The sequence below is a fragment of the Ursus americanus genome, chromosome 36, assembly GCF_024610735.1.
Source record: "Ursus americanus isolate L20-20 chromosome 36, mUrsAme1.1.p, whole genome shotgun sequence".
Classification (NCBI taxonomy): Eukaryota; Metazoa; Chordata; class Mammalia; order Carnivora; family Ursidae; genus Ursus; species Ursus americanus.
Genome location: NC_142162.1, coordinates 13,445,845 through 13,473,169, shown reverse-complemented (window position 1 = coordinate 13,473,169; position 27,325 = coordinate 13,445,845). Strand labels below are relative to the sequence as shown.

The 27,325-nt window shown below is 35.9% G+C and overlaps 1 protein-coding gene across 4 annotated transcripts in view; it reads right to left on the bottom strand.

The window, feature by feature from the left end:
- Positions 1-27,325, bottom strand: part of MINDY2 (MINDY lysine 48 deubiquitinase 2) — a 74,384-nt gene that overhangs the window by 28,357 nt on the left and 18,702 nt on the right. For 3 of the 4 annotated variants that reach the window (XM_045786473.2, XM_087859198.1, XM_045786415.2), the window contains exons 3-5: positions 16,185-16,249; positions 11,282-11,440; positions 1,531-1,633 (exon numbers count right to left, since the gene is read on the bottom strand). In XM_045786473.2, the coding sequence (XP_045642429.1) occupies positions 1,531-1,633; positions 11,282-11,440; positions 16,185-16,249 (327 nt within the window). The remainder of the gene's footprint in view (positions 1-1,530; positions 1,634-11,281; positions 11,441-16,184; positions 16,250-27,325) is intronic. The other variant, XM_045786540.2, reaches the window with a different exon arrangement.

Here is a 27,325-nt window from a genome sequence, read left to right as displayed (position 1 = left end):
CCTGGGGAATCAATGTTAGAGAAATAGTAACAACAGTTGTAACATCAGGTCAAGACAAAGGAGAAGTGATGAAGGGGCTGGATTTTTGCTGTTGTTCACTTTGTTGATTAGCATACTGCCTAAGTATATTACATTACTTATTACATTACAGCCTGGCTTGGGGAAAATGCTGTTACCAAGTGTTCCCTATAGATTCCTACCCTATAAGCCTGTTAACCCAAATATCACTTATATAGCTATCATTCCATCTGTTAATACTTGTAAATCCTGTTCCCTCAATTACTACCGAATAGCATATTGGAAGTTATGGAGAAAGCTGGAATCTACACATGGTAATTTTCTTTATAGTCTGTTTTTTTAGGAATATATAGTAGTGACAGTTTGGGTAAGGAATGAAAAGTTAGAGTGAATGGAACTTTGTTAACTGGAAGTATTTTTAACAGCTTTTGTTGCTCCTCTCTCCCCTAAAGTTAAACTTTGTTGCCTTGGGATGCAGTGAAAGAGCTGTCATACAGATCAGTGATCAATATCCCTGAATACTTATGTATATTGCAAGGAAAAACCTAGAATAAGTCTCCACTAAAATACACTCTTTTCTTGCTACCTGCTTCTTGAATAAACGTGCTAAACTTATGGATAATTGAATAATTACTTGGGTTCTGATTAATATAGTATGTGATTCATGTACATATCTTCTCATATGTTCTTACATACTCTTGTAGCCATTTAGTTTTATTTTTTTAAAATGTGGTGATTACAATCAACTTTTATTATACCTAATGTAAAAGAATCGTGTCTCAGAGGATGATGAAGCCCATCCCCTACTTCTCATGATTTCTCTCTCATTTACTCTTCAAACAGAGGAGAAGAGCAGCCAAAGTATTTCTGCATATTTATGAGAAAGTGAAGTGGGTTGTAGGAAAGGTATATCCAAATACTATGGCTCCTAACAGCATTCTGGTTTCAAATGTGCTTTTCCCTTCATCGACCAGAACACAGCAGAAGAAAACATGAAACTGCTTCTATGATGATAAATTTAGCAATTTTAATTAGTTAGGGATTGGGAAATCTGATGATCAGAGGTATACTTTCATTTGGAATGGTGCTTTAATATACTATATTGTACTGAAACATAAGGCAGAGCTCTACTAAAATAAACACTTGAGTACATAACACTCATTTCAGTTAATTAGAAGATGAATTATAAAGTTCACTCAGTACTCCCAAATAATAATCCTTTTTTTTAAAAAAAGTAATTATCAATAACTCCTGGGTAATTGACCATATCAAAGCTAACAAATGATTCCAAAGACTTTAGTAGAATCCAGGCCTGATTTTAGAAGTCAAGTGCAAAGGGTTCTAGAAAAAAACCTTTCACTGGTATCTTTATGAATAATTACTTCTTTTAATTCCTACAAGTAACAACATTTGGATTTTTCAGAAGTCTTATTTATGACATTTAAAAGCTACTAAATTATAAGACAAGTTATTTTGCCAAGAATAAATCAGGTAATAGCAGCACTCACCCACCTTCACTAACGAGCTCACTATTGTCTGACTGCTTACAAGAGATGATCTTCTCCACTAGTTGGTTGTAGCTGCAGTTACCAACAGCTTTTACAATGTCATCAATCTAGAAAACAAATGACTGTCTCACTAATCATGATAAGATACAATAACAAAGAAACCCATATCACTCTTTAAGGTTTTATTCTAATATTAAATGTAAAAATACTACTTATGAAAAAGAAAATCAACACCCAACAGTTCCTAATTTTGTTTACAGCTCACTAAAACATATTACGAAAAATATTGCTTAGCTGTATTTCAATTATGCAAAAAATAATGAAATGGGATTATTACATGCAACTTTATTTCCTAAGGTTGTAAAGATGCATTTAAGTATTTAAAATAAAAAGTAAACTATTTCACAAGGAAAAATACGAACATTTCAGTTTTTTTTCTAAAAAACAAATATTTTGCATTTAAAGCAAGGCAGATATAAAGATAATTTATGGGATTAACAAAGTTCTCCCATTTTATTTATTATTTAGTTCTTAGCAAAGTATAGTGGAGATGCAAATAGACATAACTATGTCATTTACCTGAAGAAAAGTTAATATATATTAATCAGGAATAATATTTGCCTCATGAGTCTTGTTTAATCTTTGTCTTTGGCAGTAGAGTAGAAAAGTAAATGCAAAGTTTTAAGCTGTAGGAAAATGAAACTGGGCATCTGTACTCTCCTTCCATTATACTTTGCTTTGACTATTAAAGAAAAATGGGTTTCTGGTGTCTAAACAACTTGTTTTGATTGCCATCCCATCTGTAAAATATATTTATTTATCAACTATTTACATGTACTATTGTATTGATATATACATAATTGAACAAATATAAATCAATACAATGATAAGAGGGCCAATGTTTTCTTTCCACATCCAAATGACCCTCTTGAATACTCACACTTGCACACCACATACATCTGTGCACATAGTAATCTGGACAATGGTTCTCAAACTGGGGAACTTTGCACACCACAAGTCTTCACATACATCTGTGCACATAGTAATCTGGACAATGGTTCTCAAACTGGGGAACTTTGCACACCACAAGTCTTCACATACATCTGTACACATAGTAATCTGGACAATGGTTCTCAAACTGGGGAACTTTGCACACCACAAGTCTTCACATACATCTGTGCACATAGTAATCTCGACAATGGTTCTCAAACTGGGGAACTTTGCACACCACAAGTCTTCACATACATCTGTGCACATAGTAATCTGGACAATGGTTATCAAACTGGGGAGCTTGTTAAAAAGATCTAAACAAATTCCAGGCTCAAGTTGCTTCTCAGTTGTCTAAATTTTCATTCCACTGCTGCATAGCAAAGTTGAAGAAAAACTGCTCTAGGCTATAATTTCTTTGTTCCTGAAAAATTCTAGGATGGAAAAAACCTCTGAACCAATGTGGGACCGACTGTTGAGAAGAGCAGTTAATTGAAAAAAGTCAAAGCAGGGAGTTGTGAAAAAATGTTATATACACATCTTGAACATTTCATGTTAAAATACACAATGTATTGGGGCGCCTGGGTGGCTCAGTCGTTGGGCATCTGCCTTCGGCTCAGGGCGTGATCCCGGCGTTTTGGGATCGAGCCCCACATCAGGCTCCTCCGCTGGGAGCCTGCTTCTTCCTCTCCCACTCCCCCTGCTTGTGTTCCCTCTCTCTCTGGCTGTCTCTCTCTCTGTCAAATAAATAGATAAAATCTTAAAAAAAAAACCACAATGTATTTACTTGTCAATCTTTTGATGTAGAGCCAAATAAGGCCTTTTCTTTGAAAGCAGAATCTTACGATTCTATGTAAACAACACAAAAAGAGTATGACTTCCAGTTTTGATTTAAAGTGAAAACTTAGACCCTTAAGAAGCAATCTGAGGTCACAGTTCCTTTAGATTTTCATTATTCTTCTTAACACCTTTACTATTTACAGCAATTTTCCTTAGTGACTCAGCTTCATTAAGTCTTTCCAAAGGATCTGAATTTTCAGTCCTAAGGAATCCACAAAATACGAGACCAATATACAAAAATCAATTGTACTTCTATAGACCAGCAATAAACAATACAAAGATTTCAATACAGAGATTTCATAGGCCAAATCTCTACATTAGCATTTCCTTCAATTAATTCATTTGGGAGCCTCTTCTGCACTGCTGTGTACTAGGTGCTGCTGGAGAAACTGCAGACTCAAGTGTGAACAAAAGAGATGGCCTATGCTTTCATAAAGTTTACATCCTAGAGTAAAGACGAAACAACAAACCAAATAAGCCAACATATTACATGCCAGGTAGTTATATGTAGTGGTGTACAGCTGTTCTTTGTTTGTTTTCATTTTATAGTATTCCACCGTTTGGATATACCATAATACGATCTTTTTTTCATTCATTTTTTGATGGCAAAGTTGCTTACATTTTGAGCTATGACAAATAATACTGTCATGAATATCCTTATACATTTATCCTACTCTACATATAAAGAGTTTCTCTAAGGAATATGTTTTGTCAAATTGCTAAGTCTGAAGGTATGCCTATCCTCAACTTTGCTATAGAGCTCCAAACTGCTTTCCAAAGCAGAAAGCCAATTTATTTTCTCATCAGCAGGAAATGAGAATTCTCTACATTGCACACCTTCTCCAACATTTAGTACTGTCAGACTTTTAAATATTAATTGTTCTATGTTCTAATGGGTGTATAGTGGTATCTCATTTTGGTTTTTATTTGCATTTCCCTGATGACTAGTTCATATGTTCACTAGTTGTTTGGATATCCATTTTTATAAAGTGCCTGTTCAAATCATTTGCTCCTTTTTCTTTTTTTAACTGGGCTATTATATATATATATATATATATATTTTTTTTTTTTTTTTGGTAGGAGCTCTTTATTCATTATATAATTTGTAATCCTCTCAGGGGCTTGCTTTTACATTTTCTTTGGCATTTCTTTAAATAAATACAAGTTCTCAATTTTAATGTAGTCATGTTTACCAAAGTTCTTCATGGTTAATGTATTTGTTTAGAAATCCTTTCCTATCATTAAGGTCAGATATATACTCAAACTTTTGCAGTTTTAGTTTTTACAGTTAAACATCAATGCATATGGAACCGAATTTATGCTGTGAATTGGAGGAAATGATTTCATTCTTTTCTAATTGACTACTTAATTAGAAATATGAATTGACTGTCTACCTAATTCCCTTAGCACCTTTTATTATAAGGACTGCCTTTCCCCTGTTGTTCTACAGTGCCTTCTTTCTGTCTATATATGCGTGCTCTTTTTGGGTTCTCTATTCTCTGTCATTGGTCTAGTTCTTAATTATAATATTTAAAGTATTTCCTATCTGGAAGAGCAAGTCTTCCCTGCTTGTTCTGCTTCAAGTATATTATGGCTTCTATTCCCAGACCTTCGCATTTCCACAAAAATTGTAGAATCCACTTGTCTCATTCTGCAACTACTCCCCATAAATCTGCTGGGATTTTGTTTGGGTCATACTGAAACTATAACTTACTTTAGAGAGAACGGACATCTGTATAAATTGTCTTAAAATCTAAGAATAGAGACCTACATTTACACAGGTCTATAATTTCTCTCAAATTTTAAAACTGTCCACACAGAGATCTTGCACATCTTTTTGTCAGCTTTATTCCTAGGAACTTATGCTATGTAAATGACGTATTTTTAAAATTTCATTTTCTGTCAACTTATTTATTTTTTTTTTTAAGATTTTATTTTTAAGTAATCTCTATACCCAGTGTGGGGCTCAAACTCACAACCCCGAGATCAAGAGTCGCATACTCTACCAACTGAGCCAGCCAGGTGCCCCTTCTGTTCGTCATTTTAAAATTCTTTTTGAAGAATGTTTATTTGAAGAATTTTAGCTTTTTTAGGCTTTTTTACTACATATTTACTTTCTATTTTAACACTTTCTGCTTTTCTGATTTTTTTAACACTTTCTGCTCTTAAAATGCATATATAGTTTACTAGCTTTCAATCTTTTCTTATTCATTAACATATGACTTTAGGACTTTAAAAATCCCTCTAAAAGCTGTTTTAGCTAAATCTCACAAGTTCTGATATGGATTTGGTTATTGTGCAGGTTAAAGTATACTCTGACTTTCATCTACCATCTTTTTGGCCCAAACAATTTCTATTGTTTTTCTACTGATTTCTAGCTTAATTGCACCGTGGTCAGAGGATATTCTATACTCTATATGATTTAAATCCTTAGAAATTTGCTGAAACTTAAACTTTATAGCCCGGTAGTAGGTCAGTTTTTATAAATTTCATGAATGTATAAAAAGAATGTATAGTCAGGTTCAGGAAAAAAAAAAAACAAGAGAAAATGTCATGGACAGGAGGAGATTAGGAAGATATGATGATTAAATGCAATGTTAGATTACAGAATAACAACAACAACAACGATTAGTGGAAAAACTGGTGAAGTGTGTGAGAACTGAAACCATAAAAATGCTAGAGGGGAATACCGGCAATAACTTCTTTGACATCAGCCCTAGCAACTTCTTACTAGATACATCTCCTCGGGCAAGGGAAACAAAAGCAAAAACAAACTACTGGAACTACATCAAAATAAAAGGCTTCTGCAGAGCAAAGGAAACAATCAACAAAACTAAAAGGCGACCTATGGAAAGGGAGAAGATATCTGCAAATGACATCCGATAAAGGGTTAGCATCCAAATAAACAACTTATAAAACTTAACACCCCCAAAAAACAAATAATGCAATTTAAAAATGGGCAGAAGACATGAACAGACATTTTTCCAAAGAAGACATATGGCTAACAGACACATGAAAAGATACTCAACATCACTCATTATCAGGGAAATACAAATCAAAAGTACAATGAGATATCACCTCACACCTGTCAGAATGGCTAAAATCAACAAGACAAGAAACAATCCCCCTTGCACTGTTGGTGGGAGTGCAAACTGGTGCAGCTGCTCTGGAAAACAGTATGGAGGTTCCTAAAAAAGTTAAAAATAGAACTATCCTATGACCCAGCAACTGCACTACTAGGTATTTACCCAAAGAATACAAAAATACTAATTCAAAGGGATACATGCACCCCAATGTTTACAGCAGCATTATCTACAATAGCCAAATTATGGAAAGAGCCCAAATGTATGCCGACTGATGAACAGATAAAGATGTGGGGGGTGTGTGTGTGTGTATGTGTATAAATATATAGGTATATATATGTGTGTGTGTATACATATATATATACACATATACCTATATATACATATATATAATGGAATATTACTCAGCCATAAAAAAGAATGAACTCTTGTCATTTGCAATGACATGGGTGGAGCTAGAATGTATAATACTACGTGAAATAAGCCAGTCAAAGACAAATACCCTATGATTTCACTCATACTTGGAATTTTTAAAACAAAACAAATGAGCAAAGAAAAAAAAAGAGAGAGGCAAACCAAGAAACAGACTCTTAACTGTAGAGAACAAACTGGTGGTTACGAGAGAGAGAGGTGGGGGGGATGGGTGAGATAGGTGATGGGGAGGAAGGAGTGCATGTGTCGTGATGAGCACCAGGTAATGTATGGAAATGTTGAATCAATGTATTATACACCTGAAACTAAATTACACTGTATGTTCACTGGAATTTAAATAAAAACTTAAAAAAAAATAAATTGGTGAAGTGTGAATGAAGACTCTAATATAGCTAATAGTAATGTACCAATATTAAGTTTTGACATATGTACCAAGGTCACGTAAGATAAGAGAAATGGGGTGAAAAGTACGCAGGAATTCTCTGTAATATCTTTGCAAATTTCTCTGTAATATCTTTGCAAATAAATCTGAAATTATTCAAAAATAAAAAGTTTACTTTTTTTAAAGAATATACATTCATTAGGTTTTGTTTTCTGTTTTTATCAATTACAGAGAAAGATATAACATCTTCCAGTATGGCAATCTATTTCTTTTTATAATTTTGTTAAATTTTGCTTTATGTACCTTGAGATTGTACGATGAGTTGCGTACAAATTTTATTTTTTATTGTCAAAAACTGACTTTTATTCTTTGTGACGGTTCCCACGGGTCCAAAGAATGAGCAACCGATTAGGTATTTACTTCCTAGGTATCTCCAGGCACATACAGATTTAAAATTATATCTCCTCGGCAAATTAAACATTAAGCAATCATATGGCATCTTTTTTTTCCCTCTCTTTACTTGTAACCTTTGTTTTTTATATCTCTTCTGAACAACAAATATATATATTTTAATCCAGCCTCAGAACTACTTTTAACTACAGCATTTACTCCTATTTACAATTACTATAATTATTTATACACTTGAACTTATTACATCTATTCTCTTTGTCCCATTAGCTCAACATTCCTTTACCTCTTCTTTCTTCCTTCTTTTTAGAGAAATTTTTCTCTTTTCTACTAATCTAGAAGTTACCCACTATGTTTTCTATTCTTTTCATAGTTACTCTAAAAGAGCGTTATCCAACAGCACATTCTGTAATAATGGAAATATTCCAAATCTGTGTTGCTCAATAAGATATCCCCTAGCCGCATGTGGCTACTGAGCAATTGAAATGTACCTAGTGCAACTCAGAAACTAAATTTTTAATTAAGTTTAAATAGCCACACTTGGCTACCACATTGGACAAAGAAGTTATAGAAACTTAACATCTATCCCTACACAAAGTCAGAAGTTAATATTCTCTTCTTTAACAATTAATTTAGAATACCTTCCTCCCAACTTATGTTATTTTTGTATTTGCTAATGTTTTTTTTAAATCCCAAAAGATAGTGTTATTATTTGATACAGTCCACATTTATATTTATCCACATATTTATCATGTTATTTTCTCTTCATTCACTTTTCCCTCCATCTGAGATCATTTTCCTTCTTTCTAAAAATCCTTGTTTAGAATTTCCATTAATGTTAGTCTATTGCCAGGAAGCTTTTTTTTTTTTTTTTTTGAGATTTAAAAAAAATTTTAAGTAATCTTAACACCCAATATGTGGCTCAAACTTACAATGCTGAGATCAAAAGTCACATGCCCTACTGACTGAGCCAGCCAAGCACCCCAACAAAGCTATCTTAATTTAATTAATCTACAAAATGATTTTGTTCCATTCTTGAAAGATAATTTTTCTGGGAACAGGATTACAGGTTAGCATTTGTCTCCTTTCAGCACACTCAATATATCATTTCCACTGTTATCTGGCTTCCAATGTTGCTTTTAAAGAGTTAGTTATCAATTCATAATAGAGAAATAATCCTCTCAGTGCCTGAATGCTGGTGCCCATCATTGAGAGCTGAAATTTATTTGCAAGATCATCATCTGCAGAATACATCATCAGAATACAAAGAACTAACCAGTTCTGAGAGGTAGTTCATGGACACCTATAGATTTCAAATTTTTGCCTTGTTCTTTTTTCTTTCTCAGCAGCAGATTCATTCTGTCACAAAATAAGTTAAGTAAAATAGATAAAAAGCACAGCCCTCACCCCTTCCAAGAGTTTGAAAACCACTATGTATACCAGAAAAGTCTGATGAACAATTTCATTTCTACATTTGAGTATATGTTTTTCTTTAAGCATATGAATTCAACTGTTTACCAGACAGTATATAGCTCTACACAGACAGTCAGAGAGATGATCTGAGTATAGTCAGAGAGATGATCTGAATACGGTTTTTAAGAACTCAGGCTTAAGTTCCTCAGGCTGTCAGCTCATTCTCCTCAAGAATCTAGGCAACCTGCCATTGTCATCTGCCAGGATCTGACATGGCTCACCTTGGATATGTAAAATGCTGGACATGTTACACTTTTCAGTGATATTCTCAGAGACAGAATGCCAATAAAGATACAGATGCCCTGTTTACAGTAAGCCATGCCTTCCTTGCCCAGACTACCAGTTGCTTTTACCAACAGACAGGAATAAGGAAACTACTGCTACTATGATCTCTCCATCCTTGTAGTTAACACGTGGGGACATGTATACGTGCTTCACGCCAACAATCAATATTTACTAAGAACCTCCTATGTGCCAACCACTGCTCTAAACAATGAGCTGTAAGAGCCTAGCCTTCATAAAACTTTCTAGTGGGAGATGAGAGTCAATCAAGTAAAGAAATAAATAATAATTCCAGATAATGGTAAGTGATAAAGAAAATAAAATAAGATCATGGGAGAGGAAATGACTGGGGAAAAGGAGGGTGACTAATTTCAACAAGTTTCAGAAAGGGTCTCTCTAACAAGGTGATATTTGACCTGAGATCTGAATAATGAGGTACCAGAAACATGAAGATCTGGGAGAACAATGTGTTAGGGTAGCAATACAATGTTCCGCAGCAGGCAATCAGCCAGCAGAAAAACCTGAAATGGAAATGAACTTGACATGTCTGAAGAACAGAAGAGCAGTTAGCGTTACAAGAGAGTAGTAAAAAAAAAAAAAAAAAAAAAAAAGAGGGAGAATTATATGAGGTGAAGTTGGACAGACAGGCAGAGTCTAAGTCATGCAGCATATTATAAAAACTCCGATAAGGATTTTGTATCTTATTGAAGTTACAGTGGAGGCTTTTAACGAAAGGAGGGGGCACAGGAATCAAGGGGAGGGTTATTTTACAAAGATCGCTCTGAGTGACAAGACAATTCAATGGGGGAAAGAATAGTCTTTTACAAAGAATACAACAAATACTACTAGGACAACTGGATATCCACATGCAAAAGAATAAAACTGGATCCCTTGTCAAACTATATACAAAGATTAACTCAAAACTGATTGACCACACTCCTAAATATAAGCACTAAAACTTTATAAAACTCTTAGAAGAAGATACAGGAGAAAATCTTTGTGACTTTGGGTTAGGCAAAGCCTCCTTAGGACACCAAAAGCATAAGCAACAAAAGAAAAAAAAAAGAGATAAATTGGACGTCATCAAAATTAAAAACTTTTGGGCTTCAAGAACACCATCAAAAAAGCAAAAAGACTATCCACAGAATGGGAGAAAATATTTACAAACCATATATCTAGTAAGAAACTTATACCTAGAATATATAAAGAACTCTTGCAACTCTATAACAAAAAGACAAATAACCCAATTAAAAATGGGGAAGGGATCTGCAGACATTTCTCCTCAGAAGATATACAAATGGCCAATAAGCACATGAAAAGATGTTCAACATTATTAGTCAAAAGAAATACAAACAAATCCACAATGAGTTACAATTTTATACCTATTAGTATGACTATAATCTAAATAACAGATAGTAAGTGTCAGTGAGAATGGGGACTCAACTTTGTAGGTGACTCCCAACTCCTTGTAGTTATAGTCAGAAGTCTTGGACAAATTGAGCAGTCTGGAGGACAGTGCCCTTAACCTCACAACTCGGCTAATTTCAGGTAAAAGCACAAAAACGTAACAACCAGAGGGGCACCTGCGTGGTTCAGTCGGTTAAGTGTCCGACTCTTGATTTCAGGTCAGGTCATGATCTCAGGGTCATGAGATCGAGCCCCATGTTGGGCTCCATGCTAGGTATGGAACATGCTTAAGAGTCTGTCTCTCTCCCTCTTCTTCTGCCACTTCCACTCACTCTCCCTCCCCCCAAAACAAAAATATATATACATATAAAACAATTAGAAAATATAAATCTAGATTAAATTTCTAAATGAATAAAATTTTACTACATTTGTGTTTCTATAATTTTAAATTTTCTACTTACCTGTGGATCCACTAACCACCCATGGTACAAAGGAATATCAAGAAGATCAAATACAATGCATTCTGGTGTATATTCAAATACTCGAACACCAGTGAATTTTACATTTACATCCAAGCCTGTCTGTAGTTTGTGCAAGATTGCCATAGCATCACTCATATTCTGAAAACAGAAAGGAGAAAGGTAAAGATAAGAAAAGTGAAATGACAATGACAACAACAACAAAGATACTTGAATGCAGGCACATTAACTTCTAATTTTCCATTTTATCCAATTTATTTGTCCCTTCAACCAATTTTTATTATTAAATGCCTACTCTGTATCAGGCACAGTCTGAGTTCTAAAGAGATAACAGTGTATAAAACAAAGTTCCTGATCTCATGTAACTAATATTCTATTTTGAGAGACAAATATATATACAATATAATGTCAAGTATTTAAGAAAAACTGAACAGGATAATGACATACAGACTGACAGGGATGATGGACCTACTTAGGCCAGAAAGACCAAAGACAAAGTTTCTAGTCAAAGAGTATTACCTCTCCCACTTCTGGGCATATATCCAAAAGAACTGAAAATAACATCTTGAAGAGATACTTGCACACCCATGTTCACTGCAGCATTATTCGCAATAGTCAAGAGGTGGAAACAGCCCAAATGTCCATTGACAGATAAATGGATAGAGACACTGTGGTATATACATACAATGGAATATTATTCAGCCTTAAAAAGAAAGGAAATTCTATTACATGCTACAATATGGATGCAAATTGAGGACATTATGCTGCGTGAAATAAGCAATCACAAAAGGACAAATACTATGTGATTCCACTTACATGAAATATCTAGAGTAGTCAAAATCCTGGAAACAGAAAGTAGAATGGTGGTTGTAAAGGGATGGACAAAGGGAAAGCTAAGGAGTTGTTCAATGGGTTTAGAGTTTCACAGTTTTATAAGATGAAAATGTCCTAGAGATCTGTTATCAATGTGTGTATAGTTAACACTAGTGAACTATAGACTTAAACATGTAAAGGGATTAAATTTTATATATATTTTAAGATTTTATTTATTTGAGAGAGAGAGAAGAGAGAGCATGAGTAGGGGAGGGGCAGAGAGAGAGGGAGAAGCGGACTCCCCACTGAGCAGGAAGCATGTCTCAGGCACCTGATCCCAGAACCTTGGGATCATGACCTATGCCAAAGGTAGACGCTTAAGCAACTGAGCCACCCAGGTGCCCCTAAATTTTATATTGTTTTTTAATCACAATTTAAAAAGAAAAAGAAATGAGCTATTAAGCTTGAAAAGACATAGAGAAAATTTAAATGTACATTACTAAGTGAAAGAAGCCAACCTGAAATGGCTACATACTGTATGAGTCCAAATGATATTCTGGGAAAGGCAGAACAATGGAAGCGGTAGAAAGATCAGTGGCTGCCAGGGGTTAGGAAGAGGGAGGGAAGTATAGGCAGAACACAGAGGATTTTTTAGGGCAATAAAACTACTCTGTATATACATACTCTGTATGGTACTACAATGGTGGACATTTGTCATTATACATTTTCAAAACCCATAGAATGTTTAACAAGAGTGAACCCTAATGTGAACTATGGACTCTGGGTAATAATCATGAGTCAGTATAGATTCATCAATTATAACAAATGTAACAATGAATGGATGCTGATAGTAGGAGAACGTTTGTAAATGTGGGATGGGGAGCGAGGAGGGACAGGAGGTATATGGCAATTCTGTTCTTTCCACTCAGTTTTGCTGTAAACTGCTTTAAAAAGGTGGGGGAGTTCTTTCAAAATGGAACTTAAATATCAACCAAAGCAAAATACTGAGTCTTGTGAAGTTCCAGGGAAAAAAAGCACTCCAGACAAAGTAGACACTAGTACAAAAACTCTGATGCAGAAATGATCTGATACTATGTCCATGGAACAAGGGGTCCCGAATGGCTAGAACAAAAGTAAATAGAAAGTGGTAGATGAAGTCAGAGAAAGACAGAAAAACACAGATACAAAGACTTGTTGCCCAAATTAAGGAGTCATTCTGTCCACATCTGTTTTCTCTGTAAATATGGTCACATAAATCTGTGATGAATACTATTTTAAAACATATTTTTCTTAACCTTTTAAATACATTATGGTCATACTTATAGAGAATATATTTGATGAAACAAAAAACTTCAATATAAAAATTAATATAATTTTTATTTAATCCCTACTGTTAATCAGACACTGTGCTACATACTGAAGATATAAAATAGGAGGGGACTACAGCCTACTGGGGGCCTTACAGTAGAAAGGGTGAACATGAAATAAATCCTTTTATATTAAAACTGGGGACTCTCTGAAATCTGAAAAAGATAAACTTAGGTTGTAAGAACAAAATTGTTTTACCAAATAACATAAAACTCCATTCGAAGAGGCTTTACAGACTGAAAATAGAAATTACTCAAATTTTTAAAATTTATCAATGAAGAATTTATAACAGGGTAACATTGTTATATAGTCTGGCTTTCACCAGTTTCACCTCTTCCTAATAACTATATTCTCCCAAAACAATGTATTTTTTCAATCTTCCCAAAAGTGGAACCCTTGAAAATAATCAGCTTGCATTTTTTTCCCTTCAGTGTTGTAAAACTTTTCCTAAGCCATAGCAATGATGAATCTGAAAAAATAGTAATAAGGGACTATTGTAGGATTATGGCTCCACTGCTACTGATTTTTCTTCTACATTTGTTAAATTCTTCTTTGCCAGTCACCCCATTTCCTTTAGCGTAGGTATAATTTCTAATAGCTCCTGGGGTCATGCTTATACTTTTATATATCTTCTACATTTCTTTATAAATTATGTAGTATTAAAATATCTAAATTGACACCATTTGATAATCTCCATAGATACTAATAACACTGATAAAAATGAACATTTGTAAACAAAGAACTAGGATAACTATTTTGCCATTTTGTTCTTAAATCCAAATTATGATATTAATAATATCAAATATAAATCCTTGGGATGGTTGCTTTCCTTTAAGCCAGTGGTTTAACTGTTTTATGGAATTTTTCACAAAGGTACTTCTGACATGATGAAGTATTTTTAATTTAAATATAAAATATACTTTACAAATATATTTGCAGTCATTTAAAAACTGTCATACATACACACACACAGAGAGTGCTTTCTTGTGTTGTCAGAGTATCTATCATTAAAACTGGAAAAAAATTGCTTTTTGTTTATATTACTACTTCTGGCAAAGAAGTTTTAATTAGGAAGATTTCAGCTCTACATTGGTCTTTCTCAAATTCAGGCTTAAAATTTTCTGTTCATGTAAAATTATACAAAAAAGAACACTATTAAATCACACCTGTAGCACATTAAACACCTCAGCTTAAACTCAGCCTCATCAGCTTGGTACATGCTATTCTCACAACTAATAGTAATGAAATCATAATACCTTATAAATAGTTTAAGAGTGTATCTTAAATGCAGGATATTTTTCATCTGACATGTATTTCTTTTAAGATATGTAAGTGGTTGTTAGATATTGGTTCAACTTGAAACAAAACTTTACTTCCAATCATTTTCCAAAAGTCTAGATCACCTTAATGGAAGTATTTCCTGAGACTGCAAGATGAACTTGAAAAAACATACAAAATGCTGATATCATTGGCAAACAATCATCAATCAAGATATTCTCAAGACTGTGCAACAAAAATAAAATGAATGTTGAGGGTGATACGAAACTGCACTTTTATATATTAAAGGGTAGCATGAGATTTCATTTGAAAAGTTTTTTGTGTTTTTTTTAAAGATTTTTTATTTTTTTATTTATTTAACAGAGAGAGAGACAGCCAGCAAGAGAGGGAACACAGGAAGGGGGAGTGGGAGAGGAAGAAGCAGGCTCCCCACGCAGGAGCCTGATGTGGGGCTCGATCCCAGGACTCTGGGATCATGCCCTGAGCCAAAGGCAGACGCCCAATGACCGAGCCACCCAGGCGCCCCTGAAAAGATTTTCTAACGCTCAAAATATTTGGAAATTACTGCTTTAAGCTACAAATTCCAATAGAATTTAAATGACTTAGCCTGCCAATTTGGCTTTAGCTACAGATTTCCTACCTTACAGAGTGAAGCAATGCAATACATTTGGCTTTTCAATTCTATTAGGACTAGATTATCTGATAATTCAAATTCAAGAAATTTTGCAATACTGAAATGAGTTTTGCTTCTTTTTTGCCAATTTGATACTGGTAAAAGAATGTAAAAAAGGTTGCTTTGAAAGTAAATAAAAAGGTTCCAATGATGTCTATTCCTTCCCTGATACCTCCTTCTACTGTAAGAACCTGATTCCTTCTTGCCTTTTACTGTCAAACAGAAGAACAATACTCATGAAAATGAAGTTCCCCTTGTTTTCTTCCAGCTCCAGTAGTTTTGAGCTTCTCCTATTTTACAGAATAGAATCTCTAAAAAACATGCAACAAATGTAGACACATTGAAACTACAAAATAACAGATTTTGTCCTAATGATACACAACAGACATCATTTACTCAACTTCCTCTCAAATACAACTTAATTATAAAACACAAATAAAATGAGGAAAGATGAATCAATGACAAATCCACTTGAAAGTCAATTTTTCAAGAAAAATACCAGGTTATCATTCTACAGAGATCTGTAGGATGATACCTATGTTTTATTCCATATAGCATATATGTTCATATAAAACAGAGATCCGAAAAGTATGGCCCGGGCCAAAACTGGCTGAAGCTGAGAATGGTTTTTACATTTTTAAAGGGTTGTAAAATAAGAAAACGAATATGCCTACAAAGCCACTGACAGAACAATGAATACATCCATAAGTTAAAAATTACACATTTTAATATAACAAAAACTGTGTCTATTACCTGCTCATAGTTTAAACGTTGAATTTCTGAAATTTCTTTTGGCTTTGCATCAAGCATGTAGTCTCCTGTAAAAAGAAATTGTGAAGTTGCCCTTTTAAAATATTACTTTTTCATTACAAAGGTAATGATTTTAATTATAAATTTTAGAAATGTGACACAAAATTGACCCCTAGTTCTACTCAGAGAAAAATCAGTGTTACCTAATTGCTACAGTCTCAGTTTTTTCAATGTACATACTATAATGCTTTTGAACTTATTTCTTCCACTTCACAATATATTTGAGCATTTTTCCATGTCACTACAATAAAGCTCTAAAAGGTTGTACGAAGTCTCATTGCTATCAACAATAGAAACTGCTACCTCATTATTTTTTCAAGAATGGCTGTTACTGGGTCGCCTGGGTGGCTCATCTGGTTAAGCCTTTGGCTCAGGTCATGATCCCAGGGTCCTGGGATTGAGCACCGCATCAGGCTCCCTGCTCCGCAGGGAAGCCTGCTTCTCCCTCTCCCTCTGCCTGCTGTTCCCCCTACTTGTGCTCTCTGTCAAAAAAGTAATAAAAAAATCTTAAAAAAAAAAAAAGAACAGGTGTTATCAGTGTTTGAAACGTTTGCCATTCTAAGAAGTACACAAAATATTTTTTGCACTTGAAAAACTGGTATATGTATTTATATGTATTTTATATGTGTATTCTTGTTATCACTGTCCCCCATCATCTTTTTAATATATGTATGACTTTTAGTATATGTAGCACCTTTTTAATCTATGTAACACCATTTTAATATATGCAGTATCTGGGGCACCTGAGTGGCTCAGTCAGTTAAGCATCTGCCTTCAGCTCAGGTCATGATCCCAGGGTCCTGCGCACTGGGCTCCCAGGGAGCCTGCTTCTCCCTCTCCCTCTGTCTCCCAGCTTGTGCTCTCCCTCTCCCCTCTCTCTCTCTGTCAAGTAAGTAAATCTAAAAAAAAAAAAAAATATATATATATATATATATATATATGTCTGTAATAACTTTTTTATGTTTTGCCTTTTTAATTTTTTATTTTTTAAAAGATTTTATTGATTATTTTAGAGAGAAAAAGAGCACATGCAAGCAGGGGAAGGAGCAGAGAGGGAGGGTGGGAGAAAGAATCTCAAGCAGACTCCACCCTAAGCATGGAGCCCAATGCAGGACTCAGTCTCACAACCCATGAGATCATGACCTGAGCCAAAACCAAGAGTCGGATGCTTAACTAACTGAGCCACCTGGGTGCCCCTATGTTTTGCCTTTTTAATTATATATTAACTATATATACTTTCCTTTTTTTATTATTTATTTATTTATTTATTTATTTATTTGAAAGAGAGAATGAGCAAATGGGAGGAGGGGCAGATGGAGAGAATCTTCAAGCAGACTCCCTGCTGAGCAGGGAGCCCGAGGGGGGTGGGCTCGATTTCACAACCCATGAGATCAATACCTAAGCAGAAACCAAGAGCCGGACACTTAACCAACTGAGCCAGCCAGGCACCCCCATACTTTTACATTTCTTTTAATTGCCTACCTATACAAGTATCATTTTTTCTTATTGAACTGTAAAAGCTTTTTTAGTAAAATGACTTTTTAAAAGATTTTATTTTTAGAACTTGTGGGACTTCATCAAGATAAAAAGCTTCTGCACAGCCAAGGAAACAGTCAAAAAAACTATGAGGCAGCCCACGGAATGGGAGAAGATATCTGCAAATGATGCTACAGATAAAAGACTGGTATCCAAGATCTACAAAGAACTTCTCAAACTCAATACGCAAGAAACAAATAAACAAATCATAAAATGGGCAGAAAAGATGAACAGTTTTCCAATGATGACATACAAATGGCTAACAGACACATGAAAAAATGTTCAAAATCATTAGCCATCAGGGAAATTCAAATCAAAACCACACTAAGATACCACCTTACGCCAGTTAGAATGGCAAAAATTGACAAGGCAAGAAACAACAACTGCTGGAGAGGATGTGGAGAAAGGGGATCCCTCCTACATTGTTGGTGGGAATGCAAGTCGGTACAGCCACTCTGGAAAACAGTGTGGAGGTCCCTTAAAAAGTTAAAAATTGAGCTACCCTATGACCCAGCCATTGCACTACTGGGTATTTACCCCAAAGATACAGACGTAGTGAAGAGAAGGGCCATATGCACCCCAATGTTCATAGCAGCATTGTCCACAATTGCTAAATCGTGGAAGGAACTGAGATGCTCTTCAACAGATGACTGGATTAAGAAGTTGTGGTCCATATATACAATGGAATATTACTCAGCTATCAGAAAGAATGAGTTCTCAACATTTGCTGCAACATGGGCGGCACTGGAGGAGATAATGCTAAGTGAAATAGGTCAAGCAGAGAAAGACAATTATCATATGATTTCTCTCATCTATGGAACATAAGAACTAGGAAGATCGATAGGGGAAGAAAGGGATAAAGAAGGGGGGGTAATCAGAAGGGGGAATGAAGCATGAGAGACTATGGACTCTGAGAAACAAACTGAGGGCTTCAGAGGGGAGGGGGCGGGGGAATGAGATAGACTGGTGATGGGTAGTAAGGAGGGCATGTATTGCATGGTGCACTGGGTGTTATACGCAACTAATGAATCATGGAACTTTACATCAGAAACCAGGGATGTACTGTATGGTGACTAACATAATATAATAAAAAAACATTAAAAAAAAAAAAGAAATGCAAAAAAAAAAAAGATTTTATTTTTAAGTAATCCCCACACCCAACATGGGGCTCAAACTCACAACCCGGAGACCAAGGGTTGCATGCTTCACTAACTAAGACAGCCAAGCACTCCCCTCCCTTTTTTTAAGATTTTTTTCTTGATTAAAGATTTTTATTTGTTTATTTGAGAGAGAGAGCATGAGAGGGGAGGAGGGGCAGAGGGTGAGGGAGAAGCAGACTCCCTGCTGAGCAGGGAGCCCGATGTGGGACTTGATCCTAGGACACTGGGATCAAGACCTGAGCTGAAGGCAGATGCTTAATTGACTGAGCCACCAAGGTGCCCTTAAGATTTTTAAAATGCCTTTTTTTTTAATGGAAGTATAGTTGATACACAATGTTGTATTAGTTTCAGGTATACAACGTAGTGACTCAACAACTTTATATGTAATGCTATGCTCACAAGTATAGCTACCATCTGTTATCATACAGCGCTATTACAACATTGTTGACTGTATTTCCTATGTTGTAACTTTCATCCCCATGACTTAGTCATTCCATAACTGGAAGTCTGTACCTTCCCACTTCCCTTCATCCATTTTGCCCATCCCCTCACGCACCTCCTCCCCTCTGGCAACTACCAGTTTGTTCTCTCTACATTTATGGGTCTATTTCTGTAAAAACTCTTTTTCAATTAGAAGAATTAGAACACTTCCTGCTACATTGTACAGTAAATATTTTTTCCCCTATATTGTATTCTGACTTTACAGTGATGCTTTTTGTCTACTTTTTTTAACCATACAGAAATATTTAAATTTAATAAAGTCAAATTCTTCTATTATGGCTTCTGGTTGGATGTCATGTTTAGAAAGATCTTTACCTCTTAAGCATAAACAAACATTCACATGTGCTTTCTTCATGTAATTTTATGTTTACCTTTTTTAATGTTTAAATCTCTAATTTATCTGGAATTTATTTTGATATAAATAGTAATATACGGAACCAACTTCTTACCTAACCTCCCAAATCACTAAGTTGATAAAACTGTATGGGTTGGTTTTGTTTTGTTTTGTTTAAGATTTTATTTTTAAATAATCTCTACACTCAATGCGGGGCTTGAACTCACAACCTGGAGATCAAGAGCTGCATGCTCTATGGACTGAGTCATGCTCTATGGACCCAAAAATTGTTTTTAATATAACTTTTATTTTTCTAATTCAAAATAAACCTCTAAAGACTGGATCAAGTATTCTCTTAAGCTTTTCAACAAGAGATTTCTGATAACATCAAGAATCTCTGATAACAAAAGATTCCTGTGAACATCAGTATATTATTACTTGTGCTTTTTGTGTGTGCTTTTTCTTTTTTTTTTAAGATTTTATTTATTTATTTGAGAGAGAGCATGAGCGGGGCAGTGCAGAGGGAAAGGGAGCAGCAGACTCCCCACTGAGCCAGGAGCCTGATGTCGGGCTTGATCCCAGGACCCTGGGGTCATGACCTGAGCCAAAGTCAGACACTCAACTGACTGAGCCACCCAGGTACCCCCTTTGTATGCTTTTAATTAGAACTTTAAGATACTAAAATCTAACCAGTAATGATTTTATTCCATTTAGGCACTAAATGGAATAAAAAGCACTAAATTAGCAGATTTCCAAGTCCACTTAACATTTTTGAGTTCTCTCCATACAAGCACATTATATAATTTTATGTTGAGGCTTTCATATAGCATTTAACTGAAAACTCCACTTTAAGTAAATTTTATACATTTAATTCAAATAACTGAGGACACAATTACTATACTTGTATTTTATATTTAGGTTTGTATATATTACTATACTTGTATTTTATATTTAGGTTCTGTATATATCCTGTATTTCCTTTTCTCATTAAAACCTTAGTGGAGTCAGGAGGCAGAACATTTTAGAATTCAATATTAAATGACCCTGAATATTCTATCATAGATAAAAACTTAGATGCTAAGAGTAGAATAATTATTGTGAAAGACTCAAATACACAACTCCTCTTTTCCTGAGGCCAGAAAAGGTGCCTGCACAAGACAATAGCATGGCTAAGGTAAGCAGCTTCTCAGAGGGACCTCAATAGAGGTACCTGTGTGGCTCAGTTGTCTGGGTGTCCAACTCTTGATCTCAGCTCGGGTCTTGATCTCAGGGTCGTGAGTTTGAGCCCCAAATGGGACTCCACGCTAGGTATGGAGCCTATTTTTAGATGGACCTCAATAATTCCTGTCTTCTGGTATTCACGTCTTTGTATAATCCCCTTCCCTTGAGTATGGATTGGATTTATTAATTCACTTCCAGGAATAAAAAAAATGGCATAAATAATGAAATGTCACTTCTGAAATTAGAATACAGAATATTGTGGCTTTTGTCATGATACTCTCCCACGTGCTCACTCCGAGGAAAGCCAGGTGCCATGACCTGAACTGCCTTATGGAGAGGCCTGCATGGCATGGAACTAAAGGAGGACTCTGGCTACAGTTAGTGAGGAACTGAGAACCTCAGTCCAACAACGTATGAGGAACTCAATCCTGCCAACAACCATGTGAATAGTGAGCAGATCCTCCTGAGTTGGGCCGCAGCTGACACCCTGACTGCAGCCTCATGAGAGACCCGAGCCAATCACTTAGCTAAGCCATGCCCGGATTCCTGATGTACAGACACCACTGGATAATAAATGTTCATTATTAAACCAGTGAATTTTGGGGTGATGTGTTATGCAGCAATAGATATCTATATTTTTAGGAAAGTTTGTAATAAAAAAAATCAGATATTTTAAAAAGACTAAGTTTGAGTTTCGATAAATCATCTCTTAAGAGTGTTGTTTTATCTAGCTTATCTAACTTTTATATCTGGATTTGGTCAAACAATACTCTTTCAGGGGCTCAGTCGGTGAAGCGTCTGACTCTTGATTTTGGCTCAGGTCATGATCTTAGTGTTATGAGATCAAGCCCCACGTTGGGCTCTGCACTAGGCGAGGAGCCTGCTCAAGATTCTCTCCCTTTGCCCCTCCCCCACTTCTCTCTCTCCCTCTCAAAAAACAAACAAATGAAAACAATACTATTATAATCAGAAAGTATTTATTGAGAGTCTAGAGAGTCTATTGTGAGTATTTAATAATAGGCTAAAACAAATATTAGGAAATAAATGTTTCTCTTAAAAAACTAAAAACTTGATTGGGAAAAGAACATACAAGAAACAGAATGAGACGATGTAAAGGATAATATAGCGTAACATGTAATAAATGCCTGAAGTACCAATTGATTTTGAAAAGAGATATTGATAAAGCCTATAGCACCTAGAAATATCCTTTGGAGGGGGTCATATCTAAACTGGATTCAGAAAAAGGGGCAGAACTTGGCAAGGCAGTGAGGGAAAAAGCATTCTTTGAGGGAGAAAAAGTGACAGAAAAGCACATAAAAGAAATATCGTGCCGTGGGGCACCTGGCTAGCTCAGTCAATAGAGCATGCAAACTCTTGACCTCGGCGTTGTGAGTTCCAGCCCCACGTTGGGTGTAGAGGTTACTTAAAAATAAAATCTTAAAAAATAAAAAGAAGGAAGAAAGAAACATCATGCCATATGGACAGCTCATAAGAAGGTTTATATGTAAGATTTACGTTATAGGGGTGCGGGGGTGGCTCAGTTGGTTAAGCAACTGACTCTGGATTTTGGCTCGGGTCATGATCCTGAAATCCTGGGATCAAGCCCTTTGTCAGGCTCCGTACTCAGCAGAGAGTCTGCTTGAGGATTTTCTTTCTTTCCCTCTCCCTTTACCCCTCCCCTGGCTTGCGTGCACACTCTAAAATAAATAAATCTTAAAAAAAAAAAAAAAGAAAGAAAGAAAGAAAGGAAAGGCAGAGATGATGCCATTTATTTAAAAAAAGATTTATGTTGTAGAGAGTGGTGGGAAATATGGCTGGACAAGTAAACTGGATCAGATAATAGAAAATCATAAATAATATGTTGATAAGTTTGGCTGCTTGTGAAAGATCGTAAGGATCTTTACCTTTATAAGTAGACAAGTGAAATATGAAATTGATGCTTTAGGAAGATAACACTGTTACGTAGGCTAACTTGGAGGGGAGAGGAAACAACAAGAGTTTGTAGTAATTCACACTGTGAAGTACACAGAGAGAGGAAAAAACTTCAGAAAAAGAATCCATAAGACTTTGCTACTAATGGGACATTCCAGACAAACAGAAATCAAGAAACAAAAACCTCACAGCTACATTAGGCCAAAAACTGAAAGAGAGGGTTTGGCGGTAGTTAGCTTATCCCAAGTGAGCATTAGGAAAAAAGAGAAGACAGGTCAACTTTGGGCAAAATTAAAATGCTTTAACAGTGACCTCCCTATACAGTATTTATATGTAAAGATAGAATAAATTATCTTTTTAAAAGTCAGACACCACCACTATTCAAACAACTATTTTCCTTAGTCATCATCATACGAACTATTTTGGATAAAGTCACAGTATATATTCCTGCTTGTGTGGTGCTGCTTTACATTATCTTCTTACCCACATTCTGCCTTCCATCTATACTTCTTCCCACCTTATTTTATTAAACCTCCCAGCACTTCCTATGTATCCGAGCTTGCAATGTTCCTTTCTCAATGCCAAAGCCCTCCAATGGCCATGCCCATGTCTGGCCCCGCTCCAATACCCTAGGAACAGAAATTTTCAAATTAAAATTTATTTCTCCTCTAATGTTTGCCAATCAAAATTCCCATTCCCTGTGATCTCTAAGCTAGGTTCTAGGAAAGCAATTAGTGGTTTGTCTTACAATCTTTCTACTAGCATTTGCTTGTTAATTCAAAAGCATCTCTGGTTCCTCCAGAGAACGGAAGTAATCTCTAGAGGAGAAAATCCAAATAGCTTAGAAAATTAAACAATTTGTTCTGGCAGGGTTGGCTCTGAATAACGTTTACTTTTGGCAAGGCAGGGTCTTCAGAATCCCTTTTCTCACCTCATTCTTGCTTGCTTCTCTCCCACCTCCCATTAGGATCATATTACTTCCATGCTGCCCCTAGTAGTTGAGTCCCTCTAACTCAGGACTTCCAAACCTCTTTAGCTACCCCAGATTTAGATGTTTCTTCCTCAATTTTTCTTTTTCCTATTAAAATTCTCTACCCTGGGACGCCTGGGTGGCGCAGCGTTTGAGCGTCTGCCTTTGGCTCAGGTCGTGATCCCAGCGTTATGGGATCGAGCCCCACATCAGGCTCCTCCGCTGTGAGCCTGCTTCTTCCTCTCCCACTCCCCCTGCTTGTGTTCCCTCTCTCACTGGCTGTCTCTATCTCTGTCGAATAAATAAATAAAATCTTTAAAAAAAAAAAATTCTCTACCCGATGTCCTGCTTCCTCACGGCTTTGCTAGCTAACAAATAATATAAAGACATGCTAATTATTTTCTCCCAAGAAAACCACCATGTTAACATTTTCATAGCAGAATACACTTATGCTGCCACATTTACTGCATTGTTGACACCTCCAAATAACTTGTCCACAGTATGTGCTCAGTCAATATTTGCTGGATAAGAAAAATAAAATAAAAAGACCAGTCATGGGAATTTCAAATATTATGTCAAGAATACTTTTGAGTGGTAAAGGGGGAGGAGGGACATACTTTTGAGTATATGAGCCTTTCAGGGAGGAGGTTAGGTAAATGGCATCAACCTATGACAGTACAGAGAGCAGAGCCAGAATGAAGTTAGAAGCTGTGGAGTAGCAGTATAGTTTAGGTTAACACTGTCCAAGAGAAATATAATGCAAGCCACAAATATAAGCCCATATGTAACTTTAAATTTTCTAGTAGTCACATTGAAAAAAGTAAAAATAGGTGAAATTAATTTAAATCATTTATTTAGCCCAGTATATTAAAAATATTATCATTTCAACAGTATAAAACTCAATGATACTTTTTTCTTTTTGCATTAAGTCTTTGAAATCCAGTGTATATTTTATACTTATAGAACATCTCAATTCACACTGGCAAATTTTTAAGTGCTCAATAGCCAGATGTGGCTAGTGGTTACTGTACTGGACAGTGCAGGTTTAGGTGATTATGGTCATGATCTGAGAACAAAGAAAGCAAGGCAGACAGTAATTAGATATGGAAGAGATGGATAGGAAATTGGGCTCAGAGATATATGTTCTCATCACTTAAATTATATATATTAAACTTTCAAATATCTGATGATATTTGACCACATCTGAGAACTATTGATATTTCCTAATTGGTCTCAATCAGACCATCTTAAAAACTACACTTAACAGGTTACTTACCACACTTAAGAAACTAAAATAGATTAAATGGCCTATTATAGTAAGCCCAAACTCCTCAACCTGGCTCCCAAGACTTCGCAGTTTGGCTGTAACCCACCCAATCCAATCTCCACTCCAACAACGATTCAATATGCTTGCCAACTACAAATTGTAATCATTCACCATTCCTCCAAATATCCCTTATATATTTTCACCTCTAGCCTGAACTTGAAATAGTTTCCACCTAGCCCTGTAACATTGTTTTTCTTCTTTACAAGGGTTTAGATTCTAACTACACTTAAAACCCAAAACAAGTCATATGTTCTCTATTAAACCTTTTCCTACTTCTCACCCACTTCTCATACCCATTGCTGCCAAATTTCTCAAAAGTTATCTGCACTTGAGGTCTCCACTTACTCACCTCTTAGATGTGCTTAAACTCTCCACTCCATTTCCCTCCCATCACTGTAGTGACACTGTTTCTGTAAAGATCACAAGAGCCTCCATGTTGCCAAATCACATGGAGAGTACTCTCCAGTATTCTATATCCCCTCTCCTTCCTTCTGGCACTCCTTCTCTTGGCTTCACTATACCACCTCTCCTGGCTCTTCTATCTTACTGGCTACTACTTCTCTTACTTCTCTGTCCTCTACTCCATGCACTTTAGCAGGGGCCATGCTGCCTCCAGGACAAAAACTGATTCCCTGGTGGAGAGGCCAAAGATATTTTAGCTAGTATAATGGTTTGTGGCTTTCAAAGGGCACAGTACATGAAGAAACATACAGTATGTCTGTGGTGTTAAAATTTCCTGGAGTGGTGATTAGGACAAAATGTCTTCAAAGGCTCTTTAGGGGGCAATAATTAAAAAAAGATTGAGAAATACTGCTCTACCCCATCTCTCCATGCTGGGAAACTTCAGGGGACTATCCTGACCCTCTTCTCTTCTCTCTTTACACTGTCTCCCTTAATGCTCTCATCAATTTCCACCGATTTAAATGCCATTTTTATACTGATGACTCCTAAATTCCTATCTTGAATTTCAGTGTCCTCTGGAACTCATGGATCTTCCTCAGCAAAATCTTCCAGGTATTTTCTTCTCTTAATGTTCCCTTCACCTTCTTCCCTAAATGAAATTTGGCTTTGCCTTAATGACACTGCAGACTTCTCAAGTGATAGTTCTTTCTCATGTTTCTTTACCAGTGAGCCTGGAGGTGAAGCAGATATCTACTTACTCCTTATTGTCATATTGTCATTCTCTCTCTCCTCTTCCCTAAAACTCCTGTTTTAAAACTCATGCCATCGAATAATACTACCCATCATCCACCCACGTGGTTGCAGTCCTCTACCAACTTCCATGTCAATCCCTCTCATTCCTAGCTCACTATCTCTCCCTAACACAAATCTTGACATAATTTTTTGGTAATTTCAGTATTAATAGAGATAATCCATCCAATAATCTAGCCTTTCTCTTCCTTGACTTCTTCAACAAAAATCTTATATTCTATCTTACCTCAGAAACTCATCGCCCATGGTCATACAGCTTTGACATTATCAAGCTCCAAAAATTCTTAAGCTCTATCAGGACCCCTCTAGTCCTTTAACTCATTCACATTTTTTTTTCAGCACGTTTGCATCTTCATTTCCTCTTTACGCAACTCAAATTGTTGGCCCGTCATTATAATCACTCTGAACACACATCTTCAATTCCCTAGACTCTTTCTTCAACATACTCACTGGGCAAAAACCCAAGTCTGGTTAAATCCTGCCCCCCCCCCCCCATGTAGGCCTATACTCATGCAGCTAAATGTGACTGGAGAAATCATACCAGCGTGCTTGCTGCTCTCACTAACTTCAGAGGTAATGCCCAGGAACATATCATCTCTCCCATTCACTCTCCTACTCTTCGATAGGCAACTCTTTCATACCTTCCCTCTCACATCCAACAACTCTTTCATCATCCTCGCTCTCAGCTGATGACCTGGGTCCCTATTTCACTGAGAAAATAAAAGTACTTGAAAGACCTTCCACAAGCTACCACAACCACATCTACCCACCTACCTGCATCTATTTTTAATACATTCTGTCTCACCTCTTATTGTTACCGATGAGCTATCTATACTACCTAAGACTAATTCTTCTGTTTGTCAAAAGTACTCTTTTCAATTCCTTTCCTCC